This window comes from Rosa chinensis, chromosome 4, assembly GCF_002994745.2.
Source record: "Rosa chinensis cultivar Old Blush chromosome 4, RchiOBHm-V2, whole genome shotgun sequence".
Classification (NCBI taxonomy): domain Eukaryota; kingdom Viridiplantae; phylum Streptophyta; class Magnoliopsida; order Rosales; family Rosaceae; genus Rosa; species Rosa chinensis.
In genome coordinates, this window is record NC_037091.1 from 58,370,374 (window position 1) to 58,384,537 (window position 14,164).

The 14,164-nt window shown below is 44.5% G+C and overlaps 2 protein-coding genes across 7 annotated transcripts; both read left to right on the plus strand.

Moving 5' to 3' along the window:
- Positions 1 to 5,299: 5,299 nt before the first annotated feature.
- On the plus strand, positions 5,300 to 6,793 carry LOC112199657 (probable protein phosphatase 2C 15). Its single transcript, XM_040518814.1, is given in 8 exon segments — positions 5,300 to 5,400; positions 5,553 to 5,580; positions 5,650 to 5,660; positions 5,765 to 5,891; positions 6,000 to 6,012; positions 6,015 to 6,104; positions 6,107 to 6,230; positions 6,415 to 6,793. Coding segments are annotated over 8 exon segments (717 nt in total). The 3' UTR covers positions 6,638 to 6,793.
- Positions 6,794 to 8,530: 1,737 nt separating this feature from the next.
- On the plus strand, positions 8,531 to 13,614 carry LOC112197856 (rust resistance kinase Lr10). Of its 6 annotated transcripts, none has more exons than XM_024338766.2 (4): positions 9,888 to 10,337; positions 10,435 to 10,468; positions 12,078 to 12,110; positions 12,279 to 13,608. In XM_024338766.2, the coding sequence occupies exons 1-4, from the start codon at positions 10,101 to 10,103 to the stop codon at positions 13,367 to 13,369; spliced, it is 1,395 nt and encodes a 464-aa protein (XP_024194534.1). In that variant the 5' UTR covers positions 9,888 to 10,100; the 3' UTR covers positions 13,370 to 13,608. The 6 variants fall into 6 exon arrangements, with proteins under 6 accessions (XP_024194528.1, XP_024194529.1, XP_024194534.1 ...); XM_024338767.2 differs by having other exon boundaries at positions 9,889 to 10,337; positions 12,282 to 13,608; XM_024338760.2 differs by lacking the exons at positions 9,888 to 10,337; positions 10,435 to 10,468 and adding an exon at positions 8,531 to 9,318 and having other exon boundaries at positions 12,279 to 13,614.
- The last annotated feature ends 550 nt before the right edge of the window (positions 13,615 to 14,164 follow it).

The window sequence follows — 14,164 nt, forward strand, 5'->3', positions numbered from 1 at the left end:
TTGGTGAAGTGTCGACGGAACACAGTAACTCCGATGGATCCAATCCCTGCCCAAAATGGCGTTGTAGGCCGCATAACAATCCGTCACAAAGAAAGCATAGACTCCCTCTGCTGGTCCGACTTTAATACGCAAGAACAATAGCCCTAGGGTTTTGGTGACAGTTCCTGCAAAGTTTTTGAGCGCAAGAGATGTGGATTGGATTTTCTCCCGCTTGATTCCAAGCAAGTGCATGGTCCGAGTAGTGACAACATTAACGGCCGCTCCAGTGTCAATCATGATTTTGCTGACTTTGACACCACCGATATCTGCCGTAATGTATAGCGGCCGCATGTGTTGGACCATGGCTGGTGTTGGCTTAGAGAAATGCATGAGCAACCTTTTGTCTGGAACCCCCGCTGGTTCTGGTAAGGCTCCGTCTTCTACCGGAGTTGCGGCTGCGGACGTGACCTGCAATGGTTGCGCACCCTCTTCTTCTGTCTCCTCCACGCAACACTGGGCAGCGACCGGCAAGGCATATCTCGCGGGGAGCACATAAACCATGTTGCAAGAAACATTATCTGGTTCAGTCCCCTCCACGTTGACATCCAGATCAATCTTGGGTTCTTCCAATGGGATATCAGTCTGGAACTGCCGAGCCAAGCGATCTACCAGCGACTCTTCTGTAAGGCCTTCTACCTGACAGTGTTCAGGCCCTTGTGACTCGATTTCTTGCTCAAGTACCAACGGCTTAGGGTTTTCCGGTTCCCTACATTCTTCTGGGGCGGAAAGGATCACACTTTGGACTTTCTTAGGTCGCCATTGCAAAGTGCTAACCACTCTGTCCTTGCCCCCCAGTCTGTCGAAGACTGAAGCTTTGACCGCCGGTGCTTCATGGGAGAGTCTGCGCCGAACGTGCGGTCGCCGAGTTGGCGTGCTGTTCCTTTGGGTAGGCGGCGGTGAGATCTCTTTAGTAATCCTGCAAAACACACTGGGCTTTGAAGCTCCCATTAGCGAATCTGTTTGCTTGTCAAGACCACGGAGAGGTCTCAGTGGTTTAGCGGCCAGTGCCTCAAGCTCTTTTTGGTATCGTTCAGGCGACTTGACCAATTGGGAAGGTTTGATTAGGCCTTGGTCTAAGGCCTCTAGAGTGCGCTTGGCTTCACCGAAACGGCGCTGCAGCTTCCTCTTTCTGGACGGGCTAATCTCCACTGCCTTCCCCTTTTCCCTGGTGTACCATCTACCTTCTTTGATGGGATTAGCTGCTGCAGGTGGTATATAGGGCTTGGTCAAAACATCCTTGCATTCACTTCTGACCTTTTCCCGCTCTGGTTCTTTCGCGGTTGCTTTTAGTTTCAGGAATAAATTGGAATCTCTGGGAGGAGGTGGTGTCACTTTCCCCCGTTCCCTCGGGCTGGTAGGCTGATAGTTCCGCGATGGGGAAGTCCACTTGACTGGTGGTAGAGAACCAAAGCGAAATGTCTGCTCAACTTCCTCATGTGGCGTTTGGACACCACATTCCTCTTTACATCGCGAACAAAGAACCACAGGTGAGGCCTGGTTGGTTGTCGCAATTTTATCCTTAACAGATGCCTCACCTGCGGCGGATTTATAACCCTGTTCGCTTGGGGCCAAATCCAGTGTCGGTTTCCGTTGCTGCTTCCTGCTCCAGTCTATGTTGACCATATTAACCCCAGTATCAGGGAAGGGGTCCACATCCACTAGTGCCGTCGCGGTGACTGGAGCTTCGACCTGCAAGTTACCGTTATTAAGCCATACCTGAATTTGGTCCTTAAGTTTTACGCAGTCCGCAGTGTTGTGGTTCCACAGGTTATGGAACTTGCAGTATTTCTTTCCTTTCAACTGCTCTGGCCGCGGAAACGGCCCAAAATCAGTTTTTACCATCTTCGCAGCAATCATTTCGTCGAGAATCTCGTGCGCTTTGTTGGCATCGTAGGTATATGCCGTGAACTCCGGCTTAGTGAAAGCCATTGACTTGAGCTTAACAGGCTCCTTGGACATCTTCAACTGTTTCAAAGATGAGCTTTTCTTCCCAGTCAGTTCATAGGCAGCTATATCATTATCCTCTTCATCTTCATCGTCCTGGCTCATCTCTGGCGTACCGCGGTGATAATAAGGGTCGTAAGTGGTCGGCTGGTAGCTCAGGGCCGCTACCGTACGGTGTTTACCGGGCACATACGTTCCTTTAGAAGCGTTCTTCCTTGCATCTGTTTCTCGAAGGAGATGCTCAAAACTGCCTACTTCTGTGATGAGTTCCCCCATCGACTGTATCATGCTGCCATGCTGCTTCTTTCTTTGCCGGGGTTTCAAGCCTTTAACCGCCAACTTGACCAACTCCTTCTCGGGCAGAATGACGTTCAGTTTGGCTTTCTGGATTTGAAAGCGCTGAAGATAAGAGACTGCTGATTCTGCGGGCTGTTGGGCCATCTGAGTAAGAGAGGCCAGATCTACCTCAGGCTCAATATTCCCAAAAGTTGCCCGGAAAAGTAGTTCCATCGCCGGCCAATCCGTTACTGTCCCTGGCCTAAGTTTAGAGAACCATCTGAAGGCAGCGCCGGATAGGGAGGTACCAAAGATCCTGCACTTGAGGACGTCATCGTTCTGATATTGGCCGCATTGCAACCTAAATCTGGCCAGATGAGTGGCCGCATCTTCCGTGTCCTCCCCTGAAAAAGTAGTAAAAATAATGTTCTTATAACCTCGAGGGAAAGGTGCGAGCATGATGTTTGGCGGGAAAGGTCCTTCGTACACTCCATCTGGCTGGGCCCTAGGGTTTGCCATTCTGATCATCTCCTCCACCTCATCCCGTCTCACGTAATCTGGACCCGAAGGTGGAGGGGGTATCACCAGAGCTCGGTGAGCAGTTTGTTCAGGGGCTATCTGGTTTACTATTGTTGATCCTTCCCCGCCATGTACAGTGCGGGTAGCCGTTTTTGGCGGGAGAGTCACTGCAGGAAGAATTTCTTCCTTTGACAGAGCGGTTATCTTGACCGGAGTGCCAGTTTGGTCGAGCGCATAATAGCTTCCTGGCAGTTCTTGATATGTTATTTCCGCCCCATCACTGTCATACTGGACAAAAGTCGTAGGCTCTGACGCAACTCCTATACCTTTCGAGGCTTGATGCTTCCTGGCAGCCTGTCCACCTGATGAAGCAACCTTTTCCTTACCGCCAGGAATAACCAAGGCCTGCTCCTTGTTTTTCGATGGAGTAGTAGCAGCCATCGCCGACGAAGAACCGACGTTCTGGTTGGTCTTGTCGCGCTGATTTGGTGGCACGTACTTGCCTGAACCGGGCGACTGGCCAAGAGAGCCCAGGATGGTATTAGGGTCTCCTAAAGCTGTGTGCATAACCTCCTTCGCATGGTTCAATTCAGCTCTCTGCATAGCCACTTCAGTTGCCAAGTTGGCCCCCTCCTTGCGGAGATCAGCAATGTTCGATGTGGTTTGCTTGGAATGATCCGCTATAGCATTCAGAATTGTCTTATGACGCTCATCTTGTGCGGCAGCGATAGTTATAGCTTGCGCTTTCAAGGCGCTCTCTGTCTGTGTGACCTGCTGCCTGGTATTCTCCGCATAAAGAGTCATGCGCTGTTCAAACTCGCGGAGGAGCTTATCTGATTTCGCGGTTTCTCTGGCTAGATCCGCGTCCATCTTCTTGCGATGGTTATCGACATTCTCCATAAGGATCGCGATAGTCTCATAGACGGTTGCTCCCTCCGGGATAGGCTTCGAAACAAAAGCCTCTTCCGCTTCCACTACAGCGTTGACAGTGGAGGGACTAACAGGCTCGCTAGCCTGATTAGTGTTGACGCTCTGACATTCAGTTGCGGCCAAGTGATTCTCACCTTGCGAAGTTGACATACTGGATGATTGAGCCTGCAGAGAGAATCGTTGCGTTACTTGTTCCTCAGATAGACCACGACAGTCCGCACGAGAATGCGATCTGTAGCTGGAGGTCTTATGCTTTGGGCAGCTAGCGTAGCCTTTTTGGTAAGGGTTATTGCTAGACTTCCCAATGGTTGCGTTCAGAAAGAAACCCTAGTATGTTTGTCCCACTGGGCGTGCCAAAATGTTTGGCTCCAAAACCAGCTGGTGTGCAAACAGTCTCTTTTGGGCGAGTGGTTGCGCAGGCGTGCCAGCACCGCGGGGTGCAGTCGTTGGGGTAGTCCCGTGACCTGACTTCTTCTTCAAGCGCTGTGGACGAGGAGAGCACCAACCTCGTCACAGGGTTCTTTTCTTGCCTTCCGGAGAAGGACTTCTTGCCTTACGCGGGTAAGGGCTTTGGTTGTGGTCTCTTTGCGTTCACCAAATCGATACTCAACGTTGAGAGGCTGAGCAGAGCAATCACTGGGAAGTTTGAGAGAAGCACGGGTTTGCTAAAGCGTGACTTTAGCTTCGCTGGGTGCGAGGGCGTTACCCTTGCTTCGCTGGAAGTAACAGTGGCGGTTGTGCTCGCAGTCGGCTCTTGGGGAGACTGGGACTGGAAGTACGGTCGCCGGGTTGAACTGGTGAGGCTGACAGTCGGCTCGCGAGGAGACTAGGACTGGCGGGCGGTCACCGGGTTTCAACGAGGTTGAGGGTTTGCTCCGGGGAGGCTTTGTAATCGCTGGGATTGATTGATTTGAGAGAGGTCCCTTTCTGTATTGTCTTTAGCCTCTATATATAGGCTATTGCAGATTCATTGTCCAAATAGGAATGAAATACTATATTTTAGGCCACAGTTATTGGCCTTGAATCAAATCAAAACTCTTAATAGTTTTGATATCTATCGTAAGCGATAATTAATGTTATCCGCCTCTGTCGTCGCTAGAATGTAGGCAAGTATCGGCCAGAGAAACATTTTGCCTTTTAGAATCCTAGACGTGATCGCTGGATGCGAGCAGTAGGATACGCACGTATTAAGTGCAAATATATCTTCGCGCCCTTCTAAGCGCTCAAATCTTCATGCAATTAATGATGATATCTCTTTATGAGATACGGGATAAGCAGCATCACGACCCAAGTCCATGTAATCCCATTTTGGGCCGCAAGTATCGGCCCACTGGCTCAGACCCACTAAAGGATTTTGCCAAACTTACTTTTGGGCTCAAACACCCCCACCTCTGACCTGTCACCACCGATGACAAGGGAACCATCATCGGCGCTAGAGTAATGACCTACGCAAAAGGTAGGAAATTTATTGAAAATAAATACAACTAAAAAAGAAAAGACCAAGCCCAGGAGCCGAATGTGACAAACAGAGCCGGCCCACCACCGGAATAAGGCCAATAGGGCCAAGTCTTGATCCAAGCCCAAAACGACAATGGCACAGACAGCTCCACCACCACCGTCGCGCCGCCGCCTCTTGCAGAACCCGACCGCCTTCAAGCCACCAACCCCGGCAGAGATCCAGCAAATCGCTACGTACACCACCACAGCCCCAAGCCGCGGGAGTCGGATACGAGGAACATACCAGCACCTATTTTAATTTTAATTTTTATTACATTTACTATTTTTAGCAACTGAGTTGTTGATTCTTATCTATCGTTGTTTCATATGCTGTTTAATATTTGCAGATTGGTCCTCTTCGTTGTTGGCCAGGAGGTTTATGCTTTTCTAGGTCGATTGGAGACATGGATGTTGTGGAGTTCATAGTTCCAATACCATATGTGAAACAAGTCAAGGTATCTGTTGCCTTGCTGAGCTGAAACATAGATTTTGTTTCTATTCAATCCCATGACAAGTCTTCTGTTAACATGAAAGTTGATATTGTTTATTGGTATTAAAGCTATCAAATAGAGGAGGGAGGACTCATAATTGTTTCTGATGGCATCTGGGATGCCCTATCCTCAGAAGAGGCAGCAAAATCTTGCCGTGGGTTGCCTGCTGAACTTGCTGCTAGACAAGTAGTGAAGGTACTTTGAAATTTTGAATTATCCACTTATGCCTTTTTCTTTAAGTTTGCGTATATAATAAAAGCCAAGAACTCTTTCCTATTGCATTTGATTTGAATTGTTGTGTAGGAGGCTTTAAGGTCATGGGTTTAAAGGATGATACAACCTGTATAGTTGTTGACATAATCCCTCCTGATAACTCGGTACAGCCTACAACTCCCCCAAAAAAGCAGACAAGCTGAGGGCCCTGTTGTTCAGGAAGAAGTCACGTGATTCTTCTCATAAACTATCCAAGAAGCTATCAGCTGTGGGTATTGTGGAAGAACTATTTGAAGAAGGCTCTGCCACGCTTGCTGAAAGGTTAGTTGATTTTCTCCAGGAAGGGTATTCACAGTTGTCCTTTCAACTTCAAAAGCAAGTTTTCTGCACTGTCATAATTTTGAGTAGGAAGTTCTATTTGTTGCTTGGTTTCTGGTGGGAAGTTCCCTATATATTGTGTATTTCAGTTATATCTGAAACTGATGATTATATTATTGTATTGCAGGCTGGGCAATGATGAGTGCATGGCACAATCAACAACATCTGGGCCGTTTATGTGTGCTGTATGCCAAGTTGGCCTCGCACCGAGTGAGGGTATATCTGTTCATGCTGGTTCCATCTGCTCCATGAGTTCAAAGCCTTGGCAAGGGCCTTTCCTCTGTTCTGATTGTCGTAATAAGAAGGATGCCATGGAAGGAAAACGCCCTAGCGGAGTAAGAGTAGTGTAACTTCTTTATTGTTCATCCCTATAATTCTTTAAACCCTTCATTCAATTTTTTGTAACCCATTTTCTTAGGCCAGGCATTGTTTGAATCTTTCTCTAGTGATGGATGAAATGTATATGTAAATTTGATAAATAATGTAAAATGAGTCTTAGGAATTGAAGAAGATTTGGTACTTAAAGAAACCCCGCTCTATTTCTATATCCGTGTGTTTTTTGTGCAAGTCTAAATATGGATGTCTTGAAGGTCATCCTTATTAAGTGTTGATTGTTTTGTAGTGTCTACGTAACCTCCCAGTCAACATATTAACCTTTGGGGAACCTGTTTTGGGTTACCATTCAAGTAGTGAATATTAGCTTGGGGAGTAAACCAAACACAAAAGTGCAGCTGAGTCAAATTCTAGTGTTGAGAGGCAGAGCTATGAATGATGAGGGAGGGGAGCGTCATCCAACAGCTTAAAGTCTACTTCCCCTACTGGTTATTGTTGTTGTTCAGTTGTGATTTGTGAGGAAAGGATGGCAGTGCATAGTAGTCCTGCTTTATTCATTTTCTTTGTTGACGCTCGTACTTCTAATCTACTCTGCTGAAGAAGAGAGAAACTTTACAGGTTGTCCAGTCTACTACTGTAATGACATGATAAGCAATATCTTCTTCCCCTGCAAAAATAAGATGCATTCTCCTGAATGCAGATTGTACACTGTTGTTCTGAAGCTCTGAGTGTTCCCAGTAGTTCCCAAATATCAAATATGTTCACATACAATGAGACTATGTTTGAATGCAACAACACAGTGGACGAGACTTGTAGTGATCTTAGCTTCAGCTGCAGCAATTCTTACCATACCTACTATTTTATATCCAAGAACAGCATACCTATTCCCGCACCAGATTGTTCAATCTTTAAGGTCCCTGTTCTTCCTGGTTCCACTACAACCTCACTACAACCTCACTGCTACCTTTACGCTTCAAGTGACAGTATAGCAAGAATGTTATAAATGCTACTTCAGAAAGGTATGTTCCTATTCGCTATACCATGTCATTTCGTTGTCTCACTGCAGAGTGCTTGACTACTTGCACTGAACTGTATCATTTATGTGATAACACCTCAACTTTTTGCTTTGTAGTTTTGTACCATATAACTATCTAAAAAGAAAATTCCGGTATTCTTTCCAGATGAACCTGGAAAGGGTCAATCTCGAAACCCATCTAATCAATCTTTCTGATCAGAGAGGTAGGAAATCCAAATGCTAAGCCTAAGCTTGTTGTTATCGATCACCTGTGGTTTGTGAATAAAGAACAGGAGAAAATAGTCCTACTTGAAAATGTACAAGTTATTTGAGAAATAATGCAAAAAGAGTATTAGGAATTGAAGAAGAACTGGAACTTTAAAGAAATCTCCTTTGATTTCTATCCCCAAGTTATCCCCCAAGCAAGTCTAAATATGTTTTTCAGGTCATCCTTATTATATCTTAATTGGTTCGTAGTGACCACGTAACCTCCCTGTGAACATAGTCTGATTTTTGTGGAAGCTGTTTTAGGGTTTAGACAGCCTCGCATATGCCTTGTCCAGCGCCAGGGGGTCCAATCTTTGAGGTCCCTGTTCTTCATTGTTCAAATTACTACAACTTCATTGCAGCATTGGACTTTCTATTAGTTTTTACTTGTTTGTGTAGTAACTGTAGTTCATGAATCTCAAGTACACACTTAACACGAGAGAATGAAATCCAGATATTTATGCAGGCTAGCTAATCTCAATGGACAATATTGTCTTGTATCATTGTTTGAAGAGTCAAAAGCTCAAGTCTTTCTAGCGCTGGTCAATGGTGAAACATGAGAAGGAAACCACCCCATCCATTCAAAAGTTCCAATTATTCCATTTCAATTTGAAATTTCCAAGTATTCCAAGCATATTACCAAATTTACTTATCAATAACAAAAGAAAACTCTTCTTCAACAGTTTTGTTGTGCTTGTTGTTCAGCCGGGAATTCTTGGATGGCTCCTTTCACTTTGTTTATTTCATTTCTTCTCACTAATCTTGCTGTTCTTCACTCTGCTGAAGAAGAGAAAATCCACACAAGTTGTTCCCCCTACTACTTTTGTAATGATCAAATAGGCAGCATCTCTTTCCCTTTCAGATATAAGGAACATCCTCGTGAATGCGGATTGTATTCTGTTGATTGTTCTGAACCTCCGAAGATCCAACTCAAAGAGGGAGGATACTGGCATGAATTTGAAAGCTTATCTCTGTCGAATAAGATCATCTCGATCAATGACAAAGAGCTTCAGCAGCGACTGGAAAGAGATTCCTGCGATGATGAAAGCCTCGACTATTTAAGTCTTCCCGGCCCTTCTCCAATATCTGATGTGTCCACCCCATCCAATCTCACCCTGTTCAAATGCAGCAACACGCCGAACCCAACTAATCCGGATCTTGAACTCTGCTGCAGAGGTGCTTCCCATACCTATTATTATAATTCTTCCAATCAGACACCAATACCTCCTCCGCTGTGTTCAGTTGTTCAGCTCCCCCGTCTTCCGGGTTGGTATCCTTTGAATCAACATCACTCTAACCTCACTGTTAACTTCACCGTTCAAGTGACAGTATCCAAAAAATGTTCTAAATGCTATGATAGAGGAGGCATATGCCTGGCACACGAGGGAGAATCTGATTGTTCAGTCGCACTAAAAGGTACACAATCCATCTTAATTAATGTACCGTACTAGTTCATCTCCTTTAAAGTTTTATTGCACAATATTGCATTGAATTTATCATGTCTGTGCTTGTGGATGCCTTTTGAATTAGAGGAGGAGGAGGAGGAGGAGGGGGGGGGGAGATTTTCTTCGGTACAGTAGACGAACGCTTGCTACTTAACAGAAACCTTGCTTGATTTCTAACTTCAATTTTTTTCAATCTAAACATGGTTGACTTGAAGGTCATTTTTGTTAACATGGTAGTTGGTTCGTAGTTTCTGTGTAACCTCCCCTGTGACCATACTCTCATCCTAGTGCTGGATTAGATTGGGGACCCTTCAATTTAATCATCAGAAACCAAACGCAAAGACCTGGAAGTCTTGCGCATCCAGTACTCTCCAAGTCAATAGCGTGTTGAGAGGCAAAGAGAGATTAAAGAGGATTAATTACATTTTTACCCCTTATAGAGGGCGTTTTCAATTTCATTTTCGAAGTACCAAATTTTGTCATTTTGTGTACCGAAACGGCCAAACTTAACTCTATTAGTCATCTTCATACCCACAGTTAAATAGTGTGTTACAAAAAACTGTTAGTGGCTGAGGTGGCAGTTAACCGCTGAGGATGAAAAATTAAAGAACAGATATTCAAAACTCAACAAAGTAAAACCCATCATTCCATTAATCTATGGTTTTGACTGCCAGCGGCCGCTAGAACGAATGAATGACAGTGGAAAATTAGGTACGGATCTGGAAACCAAAGGAAAGGAAAAATCAGCTACCAATGAAGAGCAGAAAACCCATCAACCCAGAAAAGAAATCCCAAATCTTCCTCGTTGAATCGCCCAGCCCAATTCCTCTTCACCTAAACATCCACAAATCTGCTACCAGAAAATTTTCTATTCACTGGAAACAAGAAAAGAATCCATCTTTTTGTGTGCAAAACTTCATCACAGAGGAAGATCAACCAAAACAAGAGTCAAAGAAAGAAAGAAACAGATGGCATCAGCAGCAACTGCAGGTTGGCAACTCCTTTCACTGCAAAAATAAAGCTTCCATCACAGATTCACAACACATAACCATAAACTGTCTTTCTATCTTCTGAATCTTAATTGCAGAGAGATGACCCAAACTCATATCGGAACCTCAACCGTGAGTACTTTGCTACCTTCTTTATCTTCATTGACAACACTGACCCATCGTACAAGCCACCGATCCACCTCCGCGACCAGGAATCCGCCCTCCGATTGGGCTGCGTGGACGCCGTTGATGGACACGCTGGTGATCGAGCGTGGAGACTGGCTGGGTTTTTTTTTTTTTTTTTAGTTTTTTAACTTATGATTTAAAATTATTTTTCTTTCAATTCCACCTCAGCCACTAACAGTGTTTTTGTAACCCATTATTTAACTGCATGAATGTGACTAGTGACAAATCCAGTACTTTACAAGTCAACTAGCGTGTTGAGAGGCAGAGAGATATTATAGATGAAGGAGGGGCCGGAGTAAATAATCCAACAGCCAAGCCGAATCCCACTACTGGTTATTGTTGTTGTTCAGTTTGTGGGGGGAGAATGGGGGCAACTAGTCTTTGTGCTTTGTTTATGTTCACTGCTCTCACTCGTCTTGCGATTTTAATATAGTCCATTGAAAAAGTGAGAAGCCAAACTTCTTGTTCATCATACTTCTGTAACGACATAGTAGGCGCGCAATATCTCCTTCCCCTTTAAAAGCAAAGAGCATCCTTCTGAATGTGGATATTACACTGTTGATTGTTCTGATCCCCATAATCCGAAGATCCAACTCAAAGAGGGAGGATACTGGTTTCAATTTGAAAGCATCACTCGATCAAGTTGTGTTTTTAACTTTTTATCAATGACAACAGGCTTCGGGAGCGTATAGAGAGCTTGAAAAGAGATATGAGCCTAGAAAATATGATAGTTGTGTGCAACGATGAAACTTCCTACGATTTAAGTCTTCCCAACTCTTCTTCAGTCTTCCATATATCCACACACAACCTTACCCTGTTCAGGTGCAACAAAACCCAGGAGAACAATCGTTCTGAGGATCCTAGCTATGCCTGCAGGAGTTCAAATCATATTTACTATACTTCAGCAAATGATAGTTTAGAGTGCTTAGCCATTCAAATCCCCCTAAGTCCAGATTCTCCTTCCAGTGTCTATAGCCCCTCTGCATTGACTGCTAGTTTCTCCCTTCAAGTGCAAATAAATGAACAATGTTTTCGATGCTATAGGGAAAACGGCAAATGCTGGGATGACAAGGGAGAATTCAAATGTGTCGATGCACAAAAAGGTAAGTGCATGTAACCAAAAAAAAAAAAAGATAAGCGCATCGAAATGTATATGCATCATTAAACTTGGATGCTTCGCGCATTAACTGTTGTCTTACTGCATCATGTAATATTCTAGTTGTGATCAATTCTGTTGAGTGGGATTTAATTTCATATTGAAACAAGTATACAATGTTACCAACGTTGGGGAAAAAGTAGCACATAACAAGTTTAAATGTTCCAAAGAAGTTATATACACAGAAACCTATGTGCAAAAAATATGATGCTTGCCACATTAACTGCTGTCCTTTCTCTGTGTAAATATGACTTGACTTTGAGAAAGAGGAAACAGTAGATCAGATTCTGCTTTATACCGTTTCTTTATTTCAATGCCAGTCTTATCCATAATCCATCCCACTTCATTTTTTCTTGCTTTTTACTAATGACATAACTTGATTCACAATCAATGTTGCAGGAGGTCAGATATGGAGATTGAAGCTAGGACTAGGTATGACCATATGATCAATATCTATCCGGTTACATATGATATGGCCATTGATCATCTTGCACAAGTTAAAAATAAAATAAAAATAAACATATGAAGAACAAATATTCTACAAACTTTAAAGCATGCAAATACCATTTCATTTAATTTGTCGTTTTCTTTCTCAATCAGCAGGTGCAGTGGCTGGCATTGTGGCTCTAGTGGTTATTTCTTGCTGCTTCTTTTGGACGAAGAAACGGCAAGATCGTCTAAATGTTGAGGTCTTTCTAAGGAACTACGGGCCACTTCAAGTTAAAAGATACAGCTATTCGGATGTCAAGAAAATGGCCAACTCCTTCAAGAAAAAGTTGGGACAAGGGGGTTATGGTGGTGTATACAAAGGAGAGTTAAAAGATGGCCGTCTTGTAGCAGTGAAGGTCTTGAACAGATCAAAAGGTGATGGAGAAGAATTTATGAACGAGGTCGCAGCCATTAGTAGAACTTCCCATGTCAATATTGTCAGCTTGTTGGGATTTTGTTTTGAGGGTTCAAAAAGAGCTCTCATCTATGAATTCATGCCTAATGGATCTCTTGAGAAGTTCATATTTGATGCAGATAACCCCCAAAAAGATCATCACTTGGGATGGGAAGCATTAGATAGAATTTCAATTGGCATTGCTCGAGGACTGGAGTATCTACATCGTGGCTGCAACACAAGAATTTTGCATTTCGACATTAAGCCTCACAACGTTCTTCTTGACGAGAACTTCTCACCGAAAATCTCTGATTTTGGCCTTGCCAAAATATGTGACAGGAAGGAGAGTATTGTATCGATGTTGGGTGCAAGAGGTACTGCTGGATACATTGCTCCAGAGGTGTTCTGTAGAAACTTTGGAGGGGTCTCCCACAAATCCGATGTGTATAGTTATGGAATGATGCTTTCGGAGATGGTTGGAGGAAGAAGGAACATCAATGTTCAAGCTGATAATAGTAGTGAGATATACTTTCCACACTGGATTTACAAGCGTCTTGAATTGGATCAAGAACTTGGCCTACAGAGCATCGTGAATGAGGAAGACAAACTAAGAGCAAAGAAGATGATAATCGTGAGTTTGTGGTGCATACAAACTGACCCTTCAAACAGGCCAGCCATGAAAGAAGTCATAGAAATGTTGGAAGGGAATGTGGAGTCCTTGCAAATGCCACCTAAGCCTTACTTATCTTCTCCTCCTAAATCCCCTGCGGTGACAGATTCTTCTACTACATTGGTTTCAATACAATAGTACGTACTCTGCATTTATATTTTGACTGAAGGCATCAATCTGTATAATGATTCAATGAACAATATTTCAATGAACTATCTGCGAGTGTTTTCATCAGGTGACAATACTGTCTCATTATCTAGGCACTTATTTTCTATTGTAACAACTGTTGAAGGAAAATCAAGTTTAGTGTGCCTTATCAAACTAGGAATAGGAATAGGAGAGAAGGTTCTAGATTTCCCAATCCTACACGGATTGGTATTCCTTGTAACATTAGATTATGCACTTTGTAATCCCTATATATAGGGCTCCTATTCTCTATAATGAAATACACTTCTCTCATCAATCTCTCTCAATACCAATATACTTAAACACGTTATCAGCACGACTCTAGCCATAAAGAAAAAAAAGAAAAAAAAACCCCACAAAACTTCCTTTGCCAAAAATCTGCCGCAAGCACTTGCCTGCAGCCTTCTGTCTACCTGCGTGCCGACCACCCCAGCAGCCCTGCTGCCTGCCTTCCCTGCGCGCCCGTGCGTCTGCAGCCCCGCGTCGCTGCCCTGCTGCTCCTGCAGCTCTGCCGCACATCTGCTGCCCCGCGCACACCTGCCCCCGCAGCCCGTACGCACACCTGCGTTCGCTGCTGCCTTGCCCGCAACAACTGCTGCCCCGCGCACATCTGCGCACGCTGCTGCCCCGCCTACGCACCCGTGCACCTGCAGCCCTACACCACTACTGCTGCCCCTGCAGTTTGCCTCCGCTACTCCTGCACCACTACTACCACCGCAGCCCCTGCTGCCCCGCATTCGCTGCACG

Bases quoted from the DNA above. Each gene is read 5' to 3' on its own strand.
- LOC112197856 (XM_024338760.2), top strand. From the start codon at position 8,622: ATGGCTCCTTTCACTTTGTTTATTTCATTTCTTCTCACTAATCTTGCT. The intron at 9,319-12,077 runs GTACACAATCCA...TCAATGTTGCAG, and splicing joins TTGTTCAGTCGCACTAAAAG to GAGGTCAGATATGGAGATTG. The intron at 12,111-12,278 runs GTATGACCATAT...TTTCTCAATCAG, and splicing joins GAGATTGAAGCTAGGACTAG to CAGGTGCAGTGGCTGGCATT.